General features: G+C 41.0%; 1 protein-coding gene across 1 annotated transcript in view; it reads left to right on the top strand.

Moving 5' to 3' along the window:
- The window catches only part of LOC308324352 (shisa family member 6), a gene marked incomplete at both ends in the record, with an annotated part of 89,744 nt that overhangs the window by 8,310 nt on the left and 61,120 nt on the right, over positions 1-20,314 (top strand). Inside the window, 3 exons of the mRNA XM_080776394.1 lie at positions 6,782-6,936; positions 14,851-14,949; positions 18,076-18,144. Of these exons, the coding sequence (XP_080632520.1) occupies positions 6,782-6,936; positions 14,851-14,949; positions 18,076-18,144 (323 nt within the window). The remainder of the gene's footprint in view (positions 1-6,781; positions 6,937-14,850; positions 14,950-18,075; positions 18,145-20,314) is intronic.

Genomic DNA, 20,314 nt, shown 5'->3' on the forward strand with positions numbered 1-20,314 from the left:
GATGTTTTTTTAAAGAAGTTGTAATATGGAGATACATGGTTTCTGCCCGACAGAGATGAATTCATGCTCTTGACCCGAACACACACTGGAGACTTAATTGCATGAGGACTGAATTGGATATGCATTGCTGTGCACACACACACACACACACACACACACACACACACACACACACACACACACACACACACACACACACACACACACACACACACACACACACACACACACACAGAGGAGTTCATTTAACCAAGCATGCATCTCAGAGGTACAATGGCATTTTTTTCTTAGCTTGCAGATTAGCTTTTTTAATTTGACTACTTTAATTTACTTTTGCCACTAACTACCAAGTACATTTTGATCCTTTTGCTCAAGTAAAATGTTGAATACAGCAATCCTATTTGCAACATTGTAAAGTTGGTATTTCTACATGAATGTATACTGTTGCATAAACCCCAGCATCAGTATTGTGGGGAAAGCTTTCGCCATAGTCTACAATAATCTGCAAGCTTGTCGATGGGCTACTTTCTCAACCAAAAGCTTCCTCCACAATAACGGAAAACAATTGGAGGCCGGGATAAAAGGAAATCAGAGCACTCTCTTTCAGCACTGTGCAAATGTGACGAAAAGGCTCGAATTGGTTGATTTGTATGCAGGGCCCGCGTTAGCCTTTCGCGTTTAAACACTCTTGGCATTTATGAAATGGGGCTGCCATAACCACTTCCATGGCACGCTCAGACATCCCATTTGGCTGCACTCGGCTTGTACACTGCAGGGCGAGAATATTAAACCATGCGTCTTTTGTGTTTCCGTCCTCCATGAGTAACACTATTGCAATATCATCGCTGTCTAGTGGGAACCTTGTACTGTATCTCGGGCTAGCCCCTGCAAGGCACCAACCTGCACATCGGGAGCAGTTAGGGGTTCAGCGTCATGATGTAAATCGTTTGCCAGCCATGTCTATGGACTTTAGTGCTTGTTTAGGGCAGTACAAACGCCATTTTGTTCCATACAATAAACAAGACAGGATGGATAAGGGGATAAGAAACAGTACAACTGTAACCAATGTGGATAAAGGCTGCCACCTCGTCATGTAGCAGCCAAGTCTATGGAGCCCCCACCATGACGTACAATAGCAAAGCACATGAGTGAGATTATTTTTCTATAAATTAATTCCCTACTTTAGGGGCCTTCAACACGGGGCCCGGGACCCCTCAGAGTTACTTGGCTACACAGTACATTGGGGCCACCAAACCTTGTGTGATTGGACATTGATAAGATATATTTTTTTACATTAAGCAGTAATAAGCACTATAGAGCGAGGCAGTCCCGTCCCCTACCAGGGCCCAGGAAATGATTCCCCGTTCGTTTTCCTCATAGACATTTCAAAAAGTATTTATTTAAAGACATTTTAAGCCTCGTACAAAGCCAACTGGAGTTGTGAGAAATCATGACAACAAACTATTTTTTTCGGGCTGAACAAATAATTAGAAAGAAGAAGAAAACGGCAGGTTACAACATTTTTCTTTTTTTTTCCTTCTTAGTAATTATTTGTTCGGAATAAAATGTTGTGTTTGTTGTCATGATTTGTCACAACTCGAGTTGGCTTTGTCCGCGGCGTAAACGTCTTTAAATAAATACTTTTTGAAAAACCTATGGAGAAAATTAACTTGGAATTCACTTCTGGGGTCTCACAAAAGGGGGCGGGACTGCCCAAAACTGCCCAAAACTGTAACTTTTCAGGATTAAAAAATAAATAAATACAAATAGCCAACGCAGCAGATCCACAGGATCTTGATGATTTTCTGTTACGCTGTAGAATGATCAAGTGCATGTTTTCCTTTTCTTTTTGGGATTATTTTGTTGTTAAATGAGGTGTGAATAACTTTACAAACGACATGGGGTTTTGTAAATCTCACCTGCACAACCCAATAATATGCTGTTGTTACAAATGTGTTGTTTTAAATGTGCAAATACAAAAATAAATAAAATTAAAATAAATAAAGAATAAAAATCTACAAAAAAACATAAAAACATATCTATTTAGGAGGTTTCTGCCCGACAGCAACAATATGAACATACAGACGTAACTACCACTCTCTTTGATAGTGACGGCTGCTCAACTTTGGCTGTGTGGAAGTATTTATATTTATATTTCCATAACTCCTGCTGCATAAAGACACAGCGGCCAACTGGGCCAATTTAAAATCAGGTCGCCTCTCTCTGTGAGCAAGCTATGGTTAAAGTGTGCTCCTCCCTGGAAGGGAATGCTATTTATATGCTGTATATCACCCAAAGTCACAGAGTTGGTTGCTTTAAGTTGACATTGACACAGTTAGATTGCCCTTTGGAGTTCCTTCTAGAAAGCAACACAATGGTACTTCATCTTAGCAAAGGACTCCTACTTCATGTCAGTCGTTCTCAGACTTTCTTTGAATCTTACAGATCCACAGTTTGGTGTGCAAATTTAGGCCAGTGGCACTATATGAAATTGCCCAAGAACTCCCACCTGAAAAAGTTTCAAAATTATTCCGCAATTTCCTTTTTTCCCCTCTCCCCAAATCACACCATGCCCCTCTCATGGCAAGGAATGGCAGGGCTGCATGGCCATATATGTCGCATAGCCTATAGTAAAGCATCCTGGTCTCGTGACCATGATACTGGCATGATACTTACATGATAGTGACCATGATACTGGCACACATTTCTCAAATCCACCACCATTGACCATGATACTGACATGATAATGACATGGAACTGACCATGATACTGACCATGATACTAACATGATACTGACATGCACAATTCAGAAACATGCCTCATTTGACTGCAAAGTTAATAAAACAAGTCTAGGATGAAATTAAGAAAATGCACTTCAATATATTTTATTTACAAACTGCTATCGAATCCAGCTTAAAATGGTTTATGTCTTCAAAGTAGAAACGGCCTAAACCCTAAATATATGGAGCAGTTTGTGTATAGTGCAACCAATCCGTACTTTATTAGCTAAATGCATTTCCTTCGTGACAGTGTGTGTAATTAGGATTTCCAGTATGACTTCGTTGCTGATGGGCAGAAACCTCTTATCTCCATACTTTAACTTTGGATGTTTTTTGCGTAAATGAATGCCCTACTTGGTCACACTATAAGTGTCACACAAAATTAGAAAAAACAGACGATCTACGAGATCAAAACACAACATGTTTTGAGCTTGTAGATCGGCTATTTTTGCTATTCATGATCGTAACAGTTTTTGACATACGGGTTTCCACCCAACAGCAACGTCTTGTTTCAAGGCTGGGTGATTTAAATGGAATCTGTATCTAAATAAATGAGGCTGGCCTTCTGGGGTGGGAAGATGATGGTGACGTCACATTATGATGACTGCAAGGCATCAAACTGTCTTGTTTCATCTTTCTAAAACTCCATCGTTTTGGTTGGGTTTATTTTTCCCAGAGTGCCGGCAGATATTTTGTAATGTACTTCTTTTTTAATGCAATTTTGTAATTTCAAGGATCGCCCACTGTGATTTTATCTCTTAGCTAGAGATGTAACCGTTTTTTTTGTTCCCAATACCCATTCCGATAATTCGATAATATACCCAGTACCTATACTATACCAGTTTGTAATGTAAAAATAATAATAATAATTAAGGCTGGGACTCAATTAAAACAAATGATCTAATCAGAGGCTTTGTCATGAATGAATGAATGAATGAATTAGTTAATTAGTTAATTCATTAATAAAGCTTGTTTTGACAAAACACAATCTGGGAAAGAATCTGAGATAAATTCCAATTGTGTGCGCGTGTGTGTGTGTGTGCGTGCGTGCGTGCGTATATATATATATATATATATATATATATATATATATATATTATATTATTTTAAGCTTTGGCATATATAGGCTTTAAGAAACATATTCAAAGAGCCTATCTTTGATCTGCAGCTACTCAGTCAGGGGTATATTATATAAACTGAATGTTGGATGATTAAAAGTCCTTGAGCTTTATGGGATTACAGTCACATAATGAGGAGGTGTTTGTTCAGCCTCTTCTTGAAGGCATGAACACTACTTGATGTGATAGCTCCAACAACCACAGGGGGAAGGCTGCTCCATATTGTTATAGCAGAGTGAAAAAAAGCTCCTATCAAGGCATTTGGTGTTTGACTTGGGGGTTTCCAGGGCGTGGCTTGGTAGTACCCTCTGGGTGATTCGACCTGGGGTATCAGCTTGGGGTAGCAGACTAGCAGTGCTTTGAGACACGTACTGGACAGCTGGGAGTGTGCATCTTGTAAAGAACAGTTAATTGTTGCTGCAACTGTTCGACGATGACTCAGCTTGCTGATAGAATACTGCTGTAGGGTAAGGTCCTCATCCACCCCACAAGAGTGGAGAGGCATTACTCTAGGATCTTCGTCAATGGCAGGGAATGTGTTATCGCTGCATGCTTAATCGCACAGCAATATTTGCTCTGAGAAGCATTTTTTTGGTATATGAGTGAATCAAGAATTAAGCAATAATATATATATATATGTGTGTTCTCAGTATAGAACAAATACCTGCATGGCTCCATTTGTACACTCTCAAGGACCTGGACCTCTACATTGAGAAACCATAATTGTTTTAAACAAACTGTAAAATGAATGGACAGAGCCAGGCCCAGTTGTTTCTACACAGACCGTTTTGAAGACACCTTTTTTTGGTCAAATTGAAATCTTTGAACTTTCATCCCTAAAATGAAACCGGAAACGACTGCTATTGGCTGCACCCGCAGCGAGGGTGGGTCTCCATTCGTGCCTAACCATACCATACATAAACATACCCTACTTTATCATTAATTTTGTCATGAACTGTGTACTTTTATTGTGTAGTTATGTTCCTAGTGTTTCCTGTCGGCTCTATTTGTTGCTACATGTCTTGTCTCATGCACCTACCCTGATTGCTAATTTGAATCCACCTGTGTCATGTTCAGTTCCAGCCAATCATGTGTTGATTGTAGTTATGTTTCACCTGTGTCTAGTTAATCTGTGTCTATTTAAGCTTCCCTGTGTTCAGTGTTCCCTTGCCAGAAGTTAATGTGTATTCCTGATGTCTGTGTATATGACCTGCTACACTGCATTGTGAGTTTTGTGTTAATACATACCATTGGACTGCATCGCTTTGCCTTCTTGGTTCTGCTTCTGGGTCCTAACCTGACAGATTTTATAATGAATTTACTAAACGCATATCATGAAATAAAACTTTAAACTTGCAACTAGCAAAAGAGAGCTGAGCCAGAAGGCAAAGCTCTATACCGAGCAATCTTCGTTCATACTATAGTCACCTATGCTCATGAAGTGTGTGTCATCATTGTCATGACTGAAAACCAGTGCCTGGCATCTCCCTTAGAGAAAGCCGCAATTTGCAACTCTAGATTTTTTTTATAATGGGATGAATCTAGAGTTGCAATATACCCTCCATTGACTCCCCACTCATCCAATTTGGTTTGCGATCTGCTTGTCTTAAACAACATTAAACTCACCAAAATTGCAGCTGTAGTCCAAGCTTGAATTAATCTCTTTCAATCTGCCGATCTTGTTTTTCATAACAATCCACCGTAGAGATGTTATGAGCTACTTTCTGTCAAGACATTCTGTGCAGGTGATTCTTTTTCCAAGTGCTGGAGTTTGGAAGCACTCGTCGTATGTCACTGAACGGCCCTGCGTAACACCTGTTTCGAATTTGCACATAATGCAGGAGGCAGTTAACAAAAACTGGACCAAACACCTCTCGCCTCGCTGCCTCTCATGTCCCCACCACACACACAGACGCACGCACGCACACACAACTTCCACGCCCAACACGTGTTGTATATTAAATAAATTAAGATATATTGACACCTGAACCATGAATTATATAATAAATAGACAGATCAATAGCCAGTGGTGGCTGTCAATTATATGAACGTTTATGGAGTGACTGATTATTATATGAATAAACTGGTGTGTGGTGTGGTCATGGGTTAACCTATATCTCATGGCGTGACGGCAGTAGCGGCTTCCGCCACTCGCAAACCCTCAGTGGCGGTGGATCACACTACTGTGTCAACTGTGATCGGCACAGTTGACATGCAAGCGTCGCCTCGGGTTTATGCTTGTACGAGGACGAGCAGAGGATATTGCACATAACTCCAGAAAGACATGGGCCTACTGTAGATTACAGTAGCCTACTGTATACCCACGTGGGAGATATCAGCTGCAGCAGTCACTCCAGTGCCTCTCCATGTCATGAAAATAGTCAACACAGGCTGCATGATGGTCTCCCAAAATCCTCGCATGTATGCATTCATCCAAAGCTGTTTAAATGGCTTAAGCATCTTACTTTCAACATTATTTTTAATTGCAAGATTTTAACTGCTTGTACAATTGGAAATATCTTATCAATTTCATATTACATGCCTTTACAATTTATTTTTCACATACCGGTATATAATATTTAATAGTTTTATATACATTTTAAGAGTGAATACTTATGTTTAGATGCCTGTACAGCCTGTCAGCTGGTCAGTCATTTCTGCCCCGCTTGTTTAATGACAGAACAGGTGTAGGACAAACAGCTCCCGATCTGACGTGATATTTGGCGTTCAAAGTCACGCTGGAATGATAAATACCGAAAGTTGTGGTGATTCCAGGGTACGACGCGTTGATAAATGTGGGCCTATAGTCTATTATATGTCATGATGATGTACGATGATAAGAGGGCCCCTCACTTCACGTGGGTGTGATTTTTGTTTTTCCAGAGCACTGGCGGATATTATGAGGCAGCAGGCTCAACCGTCTTCGCAGTACGAGCATGAAAACATCACGTCCATGGAGAGCTCGCCCAAAGAGGAGACCCCCGTCAGAACCTCCAAGAACCACTACACCCCCGTTCACACCAAGATCTCAAACCAGGGTAAGGGCCCTCATATGGGGTCTCAGGATATGGCAATTGCCAATGTCAACACCCCCTTGTGTCAAATTCAGTTATTTTATGCATATTGAGTGTGTCCCATTTCACGCCTGTCCATCATTTACATATGACACGTGTTATTATACATTTTCTTGTCTGCAACCCAACCATACAGTTATTAACCACTTTAAACCCGTCATCCCTATTTTGGGCATGCCATCATAGTTTCATACATTTTCAAAAAGTTTTTTCGTTTTACACACCAAAATAGCAACACTAGTCGATTTACAAGCTCACAATGTGTTGCATTGTGATTGCAATATTTTGGATTCTTCTGAAATGGCGTGAGTAATTATGGCTCCTCTGAAACGTAGTTATTAGCAATCATCTGGTCAAAGAAACACAAACAATATTTTGCTACGAGACTGCCAATGCATTCATGGCCTTTCACCAAAGATCCTTAGCCTGTTAAAACCGGCATCTGTGTCATGTTCAATGTTGGGACTAACGCATTAACGCGTTACTGTAACGCAACTACTTTTTGTGGTAACTAATGGTTACCTTTTCCAATTCATTAATGCCGTTATAGTTACTGTGGTTTAATTGGGTACGTTACCAGTTAGTGATCCAACGGAACTGTTTCCCCCTGGAGTCTATCTGTCGTCTAACCTACTGGCGATGTGCTCTCGTAGTAACATGAGACAAAGCGCGTTGCCCAGAAAGTGAAATTGGCACTGAGGAGTAATCATTGTTTATGGTACAATTTCAGGATAAGCCAATCAGAGACAGAGTTTGGCAGGACTTGCCTTAGGGGATAAAAAGGCAAGCACGCACGCACAGATACTAGCGGATTTGAATGAAAATCAACCAATATCAACCAGTAGGTTACTTATCAAGACAATCGAGGCAGCAGTCTCTACTGGAGCCTACTGGCTACGTCTGGAGACCGGAGCCGTCCGACGTGGCCTTAACCCAGAAACATAACCTGCCACTTAGGTCAGTTTCACATTGTTTTCGCTTTGGCGGCATCTCTTGATAAGTAACCTACTAGTATATATCGGTTGATGCTGATGAAGCGGGTGCACACCTACACACACACACACACACACACACACACACACACACACACACACAAACGCACACGCACACACAAACATCGAGTAACTGCAATACCGATCTCTTGAAGCGCCTAACAAAAGTACATTGGGCTATATAACTAGTTGCCAAAGACTGGCAGTGACCCAGATAGAGGTACTTCATCTAAGCGTCAGCCACAGCATGACTCAACTAAACGGATTGATTGCCAGGTATGTTGTTGAGGACATGCTTCCCATCGCAACGGTAGGTCCCTTGCCTTCAGGGAACTATCAGCAAAATACCAGTGAAAGCAGGGCCACAGTGCAGAAAACTATACCTGGACATTGGATTACCGGTATGCTAAAATGGAAGATGAGCTCAAAAATATAATTTATGGGAATATCTACCAGTGCAGGGAAAATGCAGAATCATTTTGAATTACGTAATATTTTGAGAGCTACTCATTTAGAAGGCATTTGTATAGAATCGCCCTCAGGTCTTTCTGGGATGTTGTTGCGAATACTGTGAGCACTTACTATGAGACCTAGCAGATCATGTCTGTCTGTCTGTCTGTCCGTGTCCCCCCCCTTTGTGCCCATATATGGAGCTGAGTGATTTGTTTGTGATTGATGCAACACACTCCATATTTGGACGTATAGCTGCTTTGGGGACTCCTTATATGGTTATGGCTAAGTTAAAAACTTAACTTAAAAATAACTTAACTTAAAAAAATAACTTAAAAATAAATCTTAAAAAAACCCAAATATGTATGAGCTGAGTTCGCTTCCCGCGTTTGCGCGTCTTACTGGTTAATAATTACCAAGATAGCCGAGAACCAAGATAGCCTCGCCACTAGTACGAAATAGCGGACGTGCACGTTTCCCATCATCTCCTAAAGTTGACGTCAGATCTCACGAATGTACTGCGGTTGCTATCTTGCTAGAGTGTGTCACTGACGGACAGATCTTGAACAAGGACAATGATTTGTCTGTCTTGAAGAAGACCATTTTAATGACCTAGTCTGTGTTCACGTTCACTTCTCCCATTGGAATGAATATATCCAGAACACTGACATGCTTGAAAATCCACCTTTCAGCAGGCCTAAGGGAGAGAAAATAATCATTTAATTCTCCCTTAGACAGGTGATCACCCCCCACACCCCCCCCTCCTGCCGCCTTCATTACAACCCCCTTTTTAATGATATTTCGTTTTTTTTGTTATTCATGTCATGCTTATGAATTGATTGCATAGGGACTAAAAATGGAAACAAGACTGCAAGGACCAAGTTTGACTATACTCTGTTGCTGTTTTACATTTCTGCTCTCCTAAAAGTGTCGACCACCTGAGTAGTTATTGTGTTTAAGGACCCCCAAGTTGCTATCTGCGTTTGACCGTCACAATTTGCTCTTTTTTGATGAACGTTGGTCCAGAGAAGGGATGCTAGGGTTCAAGTGATCACACAGATGCAGTGTTCTTCTGAAGGTGTACGTTGTTTACTGCAGTGGTTCTCAAACCTTTTCTGGTCAAGGACCCTATACATTGATATGTTGGCAGTGGATGCCATTCTGAAACGGGTTTGTTCCAGGGACCCCCAGAAGAGAAGATTCATTAAAAAAAAAAAAAAAAATCAAAATTATCTAAAATTGTCACTGCAAACATGTCATCAAGTTGGGATGGTTGAAATGAGGGTTACCAGCTATAGGGAGTAGATAAGATAGTGAGTTGTACAGTACATTTAGATTTGTTTCACTTACCCTGCTCCCACTGTGTCATATATATATATATATATATATATATATATATATATATATATATATATATATATATATATATTTAGTTTTTAATATTTTTTATATATATATCACATGTATATAGCACATATACAAGCTGTAAACTTGTAGATCTGCTATTTTTGAATGGCCAACATATAAACGGATAATGCGGTTAAAATGACTGATGCTATGTTTACTGCCAGGATGGAGTTTGATTGACGTCCACCGAAACAGACGGAACGGGCAGTCTGAATTAACCCCCCCCCCCTTCAAACACACACACACACACGCACACACACACGCACACGCACACGCACACACTAATCTTTCTGAAGGAGAATATAGAGCAGTGATCCTGGGGCCTGTGCCGAACATGCTCCCTTAATGCCGGGGGTCCCATAAGCCTGCTCAGCATCGGCTAAAAATGTAGATGCAAATTAAACATCTGTGAGAAGAAGATGGACACGTTGCTGTTTTTGTCCAGATTTAATTCCTTCTCCGTATCGCTGCCTGGAAACACTCTTCAGTGGTGGAAAAAGTACTCAAACGTTTTACTTGTGTAAAAGTATCACTACTGCAATGCAGAAATACTCTCTACTGCAATGTAGAAATACTATAATTCAATGTATTGGCATCAAAATGTACTTAAAGTACCAAAAGTAAAAGTATTCATTATGCAGAATGTCCAATTTCAAGTTTTGTATGTATTTGTATATTAACATCTTTTGAAAATAGCAGATCTACAAGCTCGCAATGTGTCACATCGTGACACATTGTGACACATTGTAAACTTCTAGATAGGCTATTTTCAAATATACATCATTTATACAGGGTTGAATTGGTTAATGTATGTTTTGTAATAGGCTACTAATCAAAATCACAAACCACAACAACATGCAGGCAAAAACTGACAGGCTTAGCACCTTCGCCAGACAGGTCGGACTCGGTATTAACACCTCAAAAACACAAGTGCTGTGTGTGAACTCCACCCCCACACAACCCATCCTTGTCGATGAAAAACCACTCGAGTTTGTGGACGATTTCACCTATCTGGGCAGCCTTATCAGTAAGGACAGTGGGGCATCAAAATACATCAGAGCAAGGCTGGGAAAGGCTCAGGGTGCCTTCTCCCAACTCCGATCCATCTGGAAATCCCAAAAATATAGCCTCAAAACGAAGATGCTCATATACAACAGCAATGTCAAGTCTGTTCTGCTGTATGGATCTGAGAGCTGGAGAGTGGTCAAGACAGACACAAGGAAAATAGTGTTCCACAACAGATGCCTAAGACGTATATGTCAGATCTTTTGGCTAAATAAAATATCCAACAATGAACTGTACAAACAAACAGGGAGCCGGAGAATTACCAAGGACATTACACACAGACGACTGAGATGGCTAGGACGAGCAGGACTGCATCACAAAGGTGGCCTTAAGATGGACACCACCAGGCAAAAGAAAACCTGTGAGGCCCAAGACCACCTGGCGCAGAACTGTGACGCAGGAGCTGGAACAGATGAATCTGTCCTGGGGAGAGGCGCAACATGCTGCCAGGGATCGAATGAAATGGAGAGCGCTCATTGAAGCCTTATGTCCCATTGGGGACGAAGAGGAGTAAGTAAGTAACTAATCAAAATCAAGTAACGAATCTAGTAACTAAAGTTTTCAAATAAGTGGAGTAAAAGTACAACATTTGGATCTGAGATGTATAGTGGATTAGAAAATAATTTAAATTTGGAAATACTTAAATTAAGTACAAATACCTCAAAATTGTACTTAAGTTAACTTAGTTACTTCCCACCACTGCTGGAAACGCTCTTCCTGCTCCTATAGTGTTCTATCCAGACCTCCAGATCCCTGGCTGCTCCTATAGTGTTCTATCCAGACCTCCAGATCCCTGGCTGCTCCTATAGTGTTCTATCCAGACCTCCAGATCCCTGGCTGCTCCTATAGTGTTCTATCCAGACCTCCAGATCCCTGGCTGCTCCTATAGGGTTCTATCCAGACCTCCAGATCCCTGGCTGCTCCTATAGTGTTCTTTTCAGACCTCCAGATCCCTGGCTGCTCCTATAGTGTTCTATCCAGACCTCCAGATCCCTGGCTGCTCCTGGGATCAGCTCGCTCTGCTAAGTGCCCCAGAATGATGTCCCAGATTATTTTAGGCGTTTTGCTCTCGTGTCAAACTATACACCCCCCTAGGGCTGGAAGAATCCTCGTTGACTGATTAATTTCAGTGGAAATAATTGGGATTCATGATTTGAAAAGTGTTTTTTTCTTTTTTTTTATAATGTTTTTTTGCATTATATATATAGAGCGGAGCCTGTTGGGCACTGGCTTACTTGGAACAATGCAAGTTGGTAATGAATGCCCCACCCAGGTATTGTGTCCCTTTTATGCCCATATATGGAGTTCTTTGTCAGGCATGCCCAAATATGGAGTCTATGCAGAAGTCAGAATGATGTCAGACCAGCTCCATATATGGACACTGGGCAGGGGGCCAGGGGCCCTGTCCAGAGCCCGGGCAGAGGCCTTTTTGGGGCGGTTCTGGACAAGCGTGGGTCCGACTGACTCGACACCGAGCACTGCACTCCCTGTGGGTCGAATTTGTGCGAGCGGTTCTGGAGTTACGTGGATTACAGAAGTGCTGTAACCCCTCCACCTCCCAGCACACTACTTTTGGATGTATTGGCGAAAGGAGGAGATCAACGTCAATGCAAATTTGTGAAGCAGCAAGCAGCAGCTCGACAACACTGGTAGGCTGTAGGTTTTATTTGTATTTTTTATTTTATTTTCTCGAGGGTGGGTTTTCGGTAAAGCAAAATAATGCAAAAATGATCTAACGAGTTACTTTTCTCAGAAAGTAATCTTGTAATGTAATGGCCTGGGATTATTTTTAATGGCAGTAATCCGTTAACCTAACAAAGTTACTTTAGAAATTAACGTTACCCAACACAGGTTAAACGTGACTGAAGCTCAGCCATTGTGTCTGACTTCAGTGTGGTCACGGTCCCATGCAGGTTTTTCTCATAACGATCCATTTCACACAGTGCTGGATGGAGGCTTCTTCCACCACGGCCCCCCGGAGCGGAGCTCGGAGCCACACTATTGACTCTTTCTTCTGAGACGCAGCCGTTGAACTGTTTGTCAGTTAATGCAGGGGGAGGTTCGGTTTTATATAGACCGACTCCATCGATCCCGGAGTTTCTTTGTCCGTGGTTTAGATTAAACAAGCCCTAATCGACGGAGAAACATTTCTGCACTCGCACTCAGTGGTGGACAGGAACAAAGTACATTTTGCTTGAGTGCTGTACTCAATTTCATTTTTTGTGTTTTTTTTTTAATCACACTCACACTACAGCGTCAGAGAAAAGCATGAATGAGGTTTCCACCCGCCATATTTGGTATTACCAAATATTGTATTTTTTTTACCCCAAAAAGGTACAATGAAAGGTACAATGAATGAATGAATGTTGATGGGCTTGTAGAAAGCTATTTTTGACAGATGTTCGCAACAGAACAGGGACACTATAGGGTTCAACTTAAAGGAGTGCTTCCCCCATTTTCAACCTCATCTTTGTCCAATTCTCCCTCACTACAATTTCCATCTACTCTGTGTCTCATTGGTGGGCTGTGGAAAGTTCCGAAACCTGCCCACCTATGACATCATCAACGGGCATTCCAAGTGAATGGAAACGATCGACATCCTTTCTCTTCCTAGAAAGTTAGCATGCTGATCAAGCCATTATGCTTACATTAAAGGTAGTGATATGTGTTGGTTAAAATAAAAGGTGTTTTGTTAACATGTTAAAGCACTATATCCTAATACTAATCATTTCTATAGACATAGGGCTATATCTTGCGCCACCCCTTAACCCTAATCCATAAACTTATTTGCCATTTTTGACTATTTAAAAAAAATAGTTGAACTATTTTAAAATGATTTTCAAAATAGTAAAAAACGGCAAATAAGTTTAGGGATAAAGGATAAGGGTGGCGCAAGATGGAGCCCATAGAGTGTTTGTTCAATAAAAGGGATCTCCCTAGCCTCGGGACTGCAGGCATTTTGTTATTAAAAGGAGAACAAAAAGCCTGGGCATGCGAGTCAAGAACTCTGGTCTAAACTAAACTGTCCACAGCCATCCTCTTAGTTGAGACAAAGACCGACTAGACAGAAATGGTGGCGTCTCACAATGATCATCAGTTGAGGACCAATTACATGAAGACAGCTTGGGGGGGGGGGGGGGTATCCTGCCATGTGATTGACAGCACAAATGGAGCTTGTCGGCGGGCGGGCAGCTTTTGACACGTACCATTGTGTACCTCTGCTCTCTCAATTACAGGCTTGGTTCCACCACCGCACAACAGTGGTCCAGAACACATTGTTACCAAAAGTTTTCTTTTTTAACACTGAGGGACATTATTGTCGCTGGCATGTGGAAACCTTGTATGTCCAACAACCCTTGCTTTTGTATTATTATTATTAGTTTCTGGGAGTTTCTCCACATTTAGCTCTGATTCTGGATGGTTCATGATTTTTATTGTATTTAACCTTTATAAAACACATTGAAACTGAGTCTCTTTTGCAAGTGATATTATGATATATGCATTATATCAAACACATGATCCGAAATGTAATTTGGCCCTAAACCATTCACTCACGAGTCCATTTGGTTCTATTTGCACAATCTCAGAGTTAAATGAACACTCCGGATTATACAGGCTAGATTGAGGTAAAAAATCCCTTGGCATACATGCATATCAAACTGTCCCTTAAAATGGAGGGAAAAGTGTTGGGAGGGAACACTGGTTTAAACTTGAACTATAGCTTGTAGCGGTGGGCTTGTGAACTAACGTTAAGGTCGGAAGGTAATCCTGACTGACTGATCACTCTCTGCCTTCACCACCTCAGTGTAACCAAGGATGAAATGAGCTATACACTTAACCAGTCAGGATCATTTTAGGACCATTTTAGGACCATGCAAATGTTTGTACGACAATTAAACATCAACGAATGCATTTTGTAATCATTCATGACAGCCCTATTTTTGTTTTGTTTGTCTGTCAACAGGACACTACATGAAGGAGAACTTCATCCGGTCTCAGTCGCAGGACATTCACAACTACATCTCGTCAGGCTACGTCACGCTGGGGCGTGGACACTTGAAAGGTACATTTCAGCCTTGTTCAGTAGTATAGTCTGATGGCACCCAGGTAAAAGCTGCTCAGAAACCTGGTGGTCTTACTCTTGCCTATGATACCGCAGTAGACATCCTTGCCCGTCCGCGGTCAAAGAAGCGGGGTGAACAAACTGGTTGTGGCTTTACACACTGTTTCCTGTACAGCTCCTGTAGGGAGGGGAGCCCTATACTATTATGCGTTCAGCAGTCCCCTCAACCCACCGTGGGTTTTCCTTGGCAAGTGAAGCAGTACAATGAGGTCTACAAAAGGCATTCATTTATGAAAAAAAATAAAAAAGATGAGATGAGATACAAGGTTTTCTGCCGTTTTTCCACAGTGATGTTCTTCAGTGTGGCTTGCATGTGCTTTTCCCCTCTTGTTCATAAGCAGCTAGTGGTGACGGTGGATTCACAAGGCTATGGCGCTAAAATAATTTGTTTTTGTGAATCATGGAGCTATGATTGACAGATTAATTTATTTGCTACAAAGCATAAGTGTTGTGTGCTGTACTGCATTGTTCCTCATGAGAATGTCGCTCTATTGTGCATCATGTTCCCTGGCTGGCTGTGCTCACGCACTGAGCCGCAGTAGCTACATGTTGATCAAATAGCCTCGTATATGGAGCGCCATTATCACATCATTCTAGTTCTTTGAGGAACTGAGAATATATATATATGTGTATTATTATGTATATATAAATTATATATCTAACACACACACACAGACACTGTTACTATGGTTATATAATGTTTGCTACACGGTGCAGCGTCACACAACAGTATACCTATAGCATTAATGTACAAGGAGAAAACAAACACAACAAGTTGGAGAGATAGAGATACATAGTTTCCTTGATTCACGTGTCTTTCAGCTAAGTGTGAACTTTAATCATGTGTTAAATCTATAACTATCAGTCCTATATCCCGGTTAGGGTAATAACAGCCATAGTTTTGTTCATGCTATTTCTCCCTATTTATTAGTTCGTGTTTGTGTATCCAATTGCCATCACCTCCTTATATAAAAACTCATGAACTGCCATCACTGTGTAATCTCTGAATCCATACATAAAAAGTTCACTATTTCATCTCTGCATGGGGTAACAATGTTGAGGTACAGAAATGTGTTTGAGTAGATGGGAATCAAATAATTAACAACTGATCTGTAAAAGGTAAGATAATTATTTGTTAATAGTTTATACGGCTACGTTATTGGGACGCTATTCTAAAGTACTCCTCATTTACTAACATGAGTAAATGAAGAATAATTGCGACTTTAGAATAACGTATGTATAAAGTATTAACAAATACTTATTTAGCCATTATGTAGCCTAAGTGATTTACTAATAGCTTGTTCATAATCTATTAAATGTGTATAAAGGGCATACAATTCATAGTTTGTGAGTGATCTATTAGCTATCTAAGACATTAAACTATTAAAACACATTTCCACAAGCCACCAATAACTCATTAACTAATAATCTAGTAATCTATTAACTATATATTTGTCATATTTATAACTCCTTTATTAACTGTTAACAAATATGTAACAATACATTAACAACTCATCATGGTTTATAAACAATCTATAAAATGATTATAAGGCATTGTTATTATCCTTAACTATTAACAAATGCTTATAAGACTGTGTCATTAATAACTCATCAACTAACAGTTTGTAAATGCTCTATTAACTACTTATAACAAATTATTATTGCTATACCTTTTAATTTAATAATACCATATAATCAATGTTATCAACCAATAATCACCAGTAGTAGGTTAATCTTATCCATTGGCCTACTGGATGTAGGCCTATGATGGGAGCCTACTGGCTGCCATTAGGAAACACAGAAGTGAAACTGATTTATGTGCTTAAAATGACTATTGCACTGAATGACATTGATGAAGCACACAATCCACACAAAAGTGCTTCGTGTTTTTAAATATTTGTGTAGAATATATTGCCCATTTATACAGTATAATGTTGCTATAAACACTACAACACAATTATGCCATGTGTTCACTTATTTTTCAGGATGGATTTCAACATTCAAAAAATACTTTTGTCATTAATATTTTAGCTTGGGCAGTTATACTGAATGACATTTTGACACTTAAAAACTGAATATCTAACATCAATATATCAAATGAATAGTTTGCAGTACAAATATGTCTGGGTCAAAAGAAGGGTATGAGTTGAGTCATTTAATATTATATTTATATATGTTTTCCTCTTTTTTTTGTCTCATCTTTGACCGATATAGAAGAACCTACTAAAAGACGTGCTCCCGGCTTGAAAGGTATAACATATAGTAGGGGATATTATTGTAAACAAAAATAGCCAAATCGATATGCGGCAGATAAAAGCATGACATTTGATACAGATGTCCCTTGGGTATCCTTAACCCTCCTGCAATGGGTGCCCAAACAAATCTTAAACAGGAAGTGAGTTATGGACTAAATTCAAAATGGCCACCTAAAGCAGTTGATACAAAAGAAGGGTCATAAAAGTGTATCATTTGTTATGTACTTTGAGTGGAAGCCTCTGGCAAGAGTGTCCATAAAAGTGTCCACAAATCAGCGACTTTAATCTGTCCATATTTTTCAGAAGATGGTAGAGATTGCATAGCTTTCAGGCTTCTGAACCAAAAGCCAGATCACTTCCTGTTAAAGATATTTTTGGGCACCCCTTCTAGGATGTCTTAGGGTGACCCAAGGGACATGCATGCCAATTTCAAGTTTATGTAGCCATTTTGAATTTTGTCCATAACTCACTTGAAGGATGACCCAAGGGACATGTATTAGATGTAATGCTTTAATCCGCCGCGTAACGATTTTGACGATAATAACCCCTACTAATAGGTGTTCGAGCAAACTAAAGCATGGCTATCAAAAGGTTCCTTCTCCGTAAAATGTCTCATTTGTCTATAGGGAAAGATAGTGGAGCACTTGTTTTTATGTTAGTCATTAATCGTGTAATGTGTTTTTAAATATTAACTGTTGCTTGAGGACCCACGATGGAAATTAGTCTTACGACTGCACTGTGCGTATCGTTGAACTTGAGAACTCTTATTGCATTTCAAATTAATCAAATGGGCTCTCGTTTGTCTCCACAGCCCAGCTCTCTGTGGACGATCTGGGCCAGATGTCCTGGGAGGGTGACCTGGACATTCCAATCTCCTACAGTACGTAAAGCATGATGATATCCACCACACACTGCTTCGTAATGTGTTCTGCAGGAGGAGCTCAGCAGCACACTGCACCACTTTCTGTTCACATCTGATAAGAGGTGGGGAAATATGCCATGTGTCCCACATCATAGCCTGGGCCCGCAGAGTGGCTCGGGCTGATAGGGACGTGACAGCCACTGCTGCGTAGGTCTTAAAAGGGGCATGATGTATCATGTGACACCATTAGACTGACGTAGTTTTGTTTTCTTAAAACAAACAAACAAACAAAAACGTCTGGGCGAACGAGCCAGGGAATGTGTCATAGGAGTGGGAGTGACCATCGCTTACCACTAACAGTGCCACTCCAAGGCATGGGGACAGAGTATGTTTTGCACTCCGTCCGTGTGTCTGTATGTGTGTCCGTCTGTGGACAGCTAATCTCTGGCACCATTGGCTTGATCTCAGCCACTCTCTGTCTCTGCACACACACCCCCTGGATGCCAGAGCTGAACCTCTGCCCCAAAGTTTTCACATTGCCCTTATAGCGCCACCAGGAGGCCAATTTATTTGCCAGTACACCTACAGATTTTTGGTACACAGTCTCTCTATAGCCATTCAACGAAAAGTGTCTTTTTTTCAGACTCCATCCTGATTCCTGATTGGCTAAGATTGGCTTCCAAAGTTCACAGGAGTGCTCCGTTTCAAACAAAATGCCGCAAATCATGAACACATTGTGTGATTTCCGTGAAATTTTGCACACATTATTCCCAATAGGCAGAGGAACAAATGCCACTTGAACATTTTCAACTCAGCCTCATGGTGGCGCTATAACTGGCCCATTCGTGTTTTTACCTATAACTGCACCGATCTGTATAAAACCTTGTATAGTACACTCCCTAGAAGCCAAGGACAAACCTTTGCCTGAATTTTTACATCTGTTCTTTCTAACGGTACTCCTTCAGCTTTTATCAAAATGTCATGCAAATCAGTACACATGATTTCCATAGTCATGTGATAAAGACGGGTTTGTTTGATTTAGCATATTCCATCCTGATTGGCTAACATTGGCTTCCAAAGTTTTCAGGAGTAGCCCGTTTGTACCCGTTTTGTACAAAATGCTGCATCAACGCAGTGTCCGATTGCGGTGAAACTGTGCACGCATATTCCCACTAGGCTGAGGATAAAATGGCACTTGGTGGCGCTAGAACAGGCCAAGATACGTCTTCACATATAACTGCACCGATCTGCATAAAACGTTGTATGCCCACTCCCTACAGCCCAAGGAAAAATATCTGGCTTGCATTTTTCAATTGTGGCTTTTCGCACACCACCATGGAACACTTTTTTAGTTCTTCTTCTGGAGCATTATTAATTATGCCAGCTCATGTGTGAAGGTGTCACTGCGTTGGCAAGCTACAGCAACATACACATCCAACACATTAGAGTGTCTTGCAAGGTAAGTGGAAGTGTGTCTCCTCTCCCAACACTTCAAAGGTGTTGAATCAACCGATTTTTGTTAATTAGCTTGAGTAAATAGTTTTTGAACTAATATATCCAGTTCCAGACCCACAGGAATGCACCCTGGGTTCCGGCGAGCCACCCCACGTCCGAAACGGTAGAGAAATGACAGAGTTACCTGCATGTGGGGGTCCCCGGGGATGGGGGTGGGGGGAGCTCCAGACCCCCAGGAACACGCCGAGGGGGGCGGGCCGGTTCCGGGGTGCTGCCCCGCGTCCGAAACGGTTGAGAAATGACAGTTACCATGTGCCGGTCCCTCTACTGTACCCTCTACTGTACTCTACTGTCACTGTACTGTACTGGCACACCCGAAATCATCATACATCATGTGCGTGTGTTTGTGTGTGTGTTTTTCTATTTATTTTTATTTTATTTTTGTATCAATATAATTTTGCTACGATTCTCCGCTTTCATTATGAAATGTAAAACAAAACAAAAAATGTGACAATTTCCTAAAAAACAGCGTTGGCCTACACCTGGCCACAACTGGTGCAGTGTGACAATGCTGAGAACTGGAAATATATTTCACAAGGATTTTGCTCTGTCGGTAGACCCAGAGCCATAGAGTAAGACAGAAGTGAACTCCCTTCACTTCATGGGACTTGCGCGAGTACATGAACCACATGATCAGGCTGTTTTCTGCCCCCTCAAACCGACTGTGGGAAAG

Source organism: Protomyctophum bolini (assembly GCF_963924005.1).
Source record: "Protomyctophum bolini genome assembly, chromosome: 11".
In the NCBI taxonomy this organism is placed as follows: Eukaryota; Metazoa; Chordata; class Actinopteri; order Myctophiformes; family Myctophidae; genus Protomyctophum; species Protomyctophum bolini.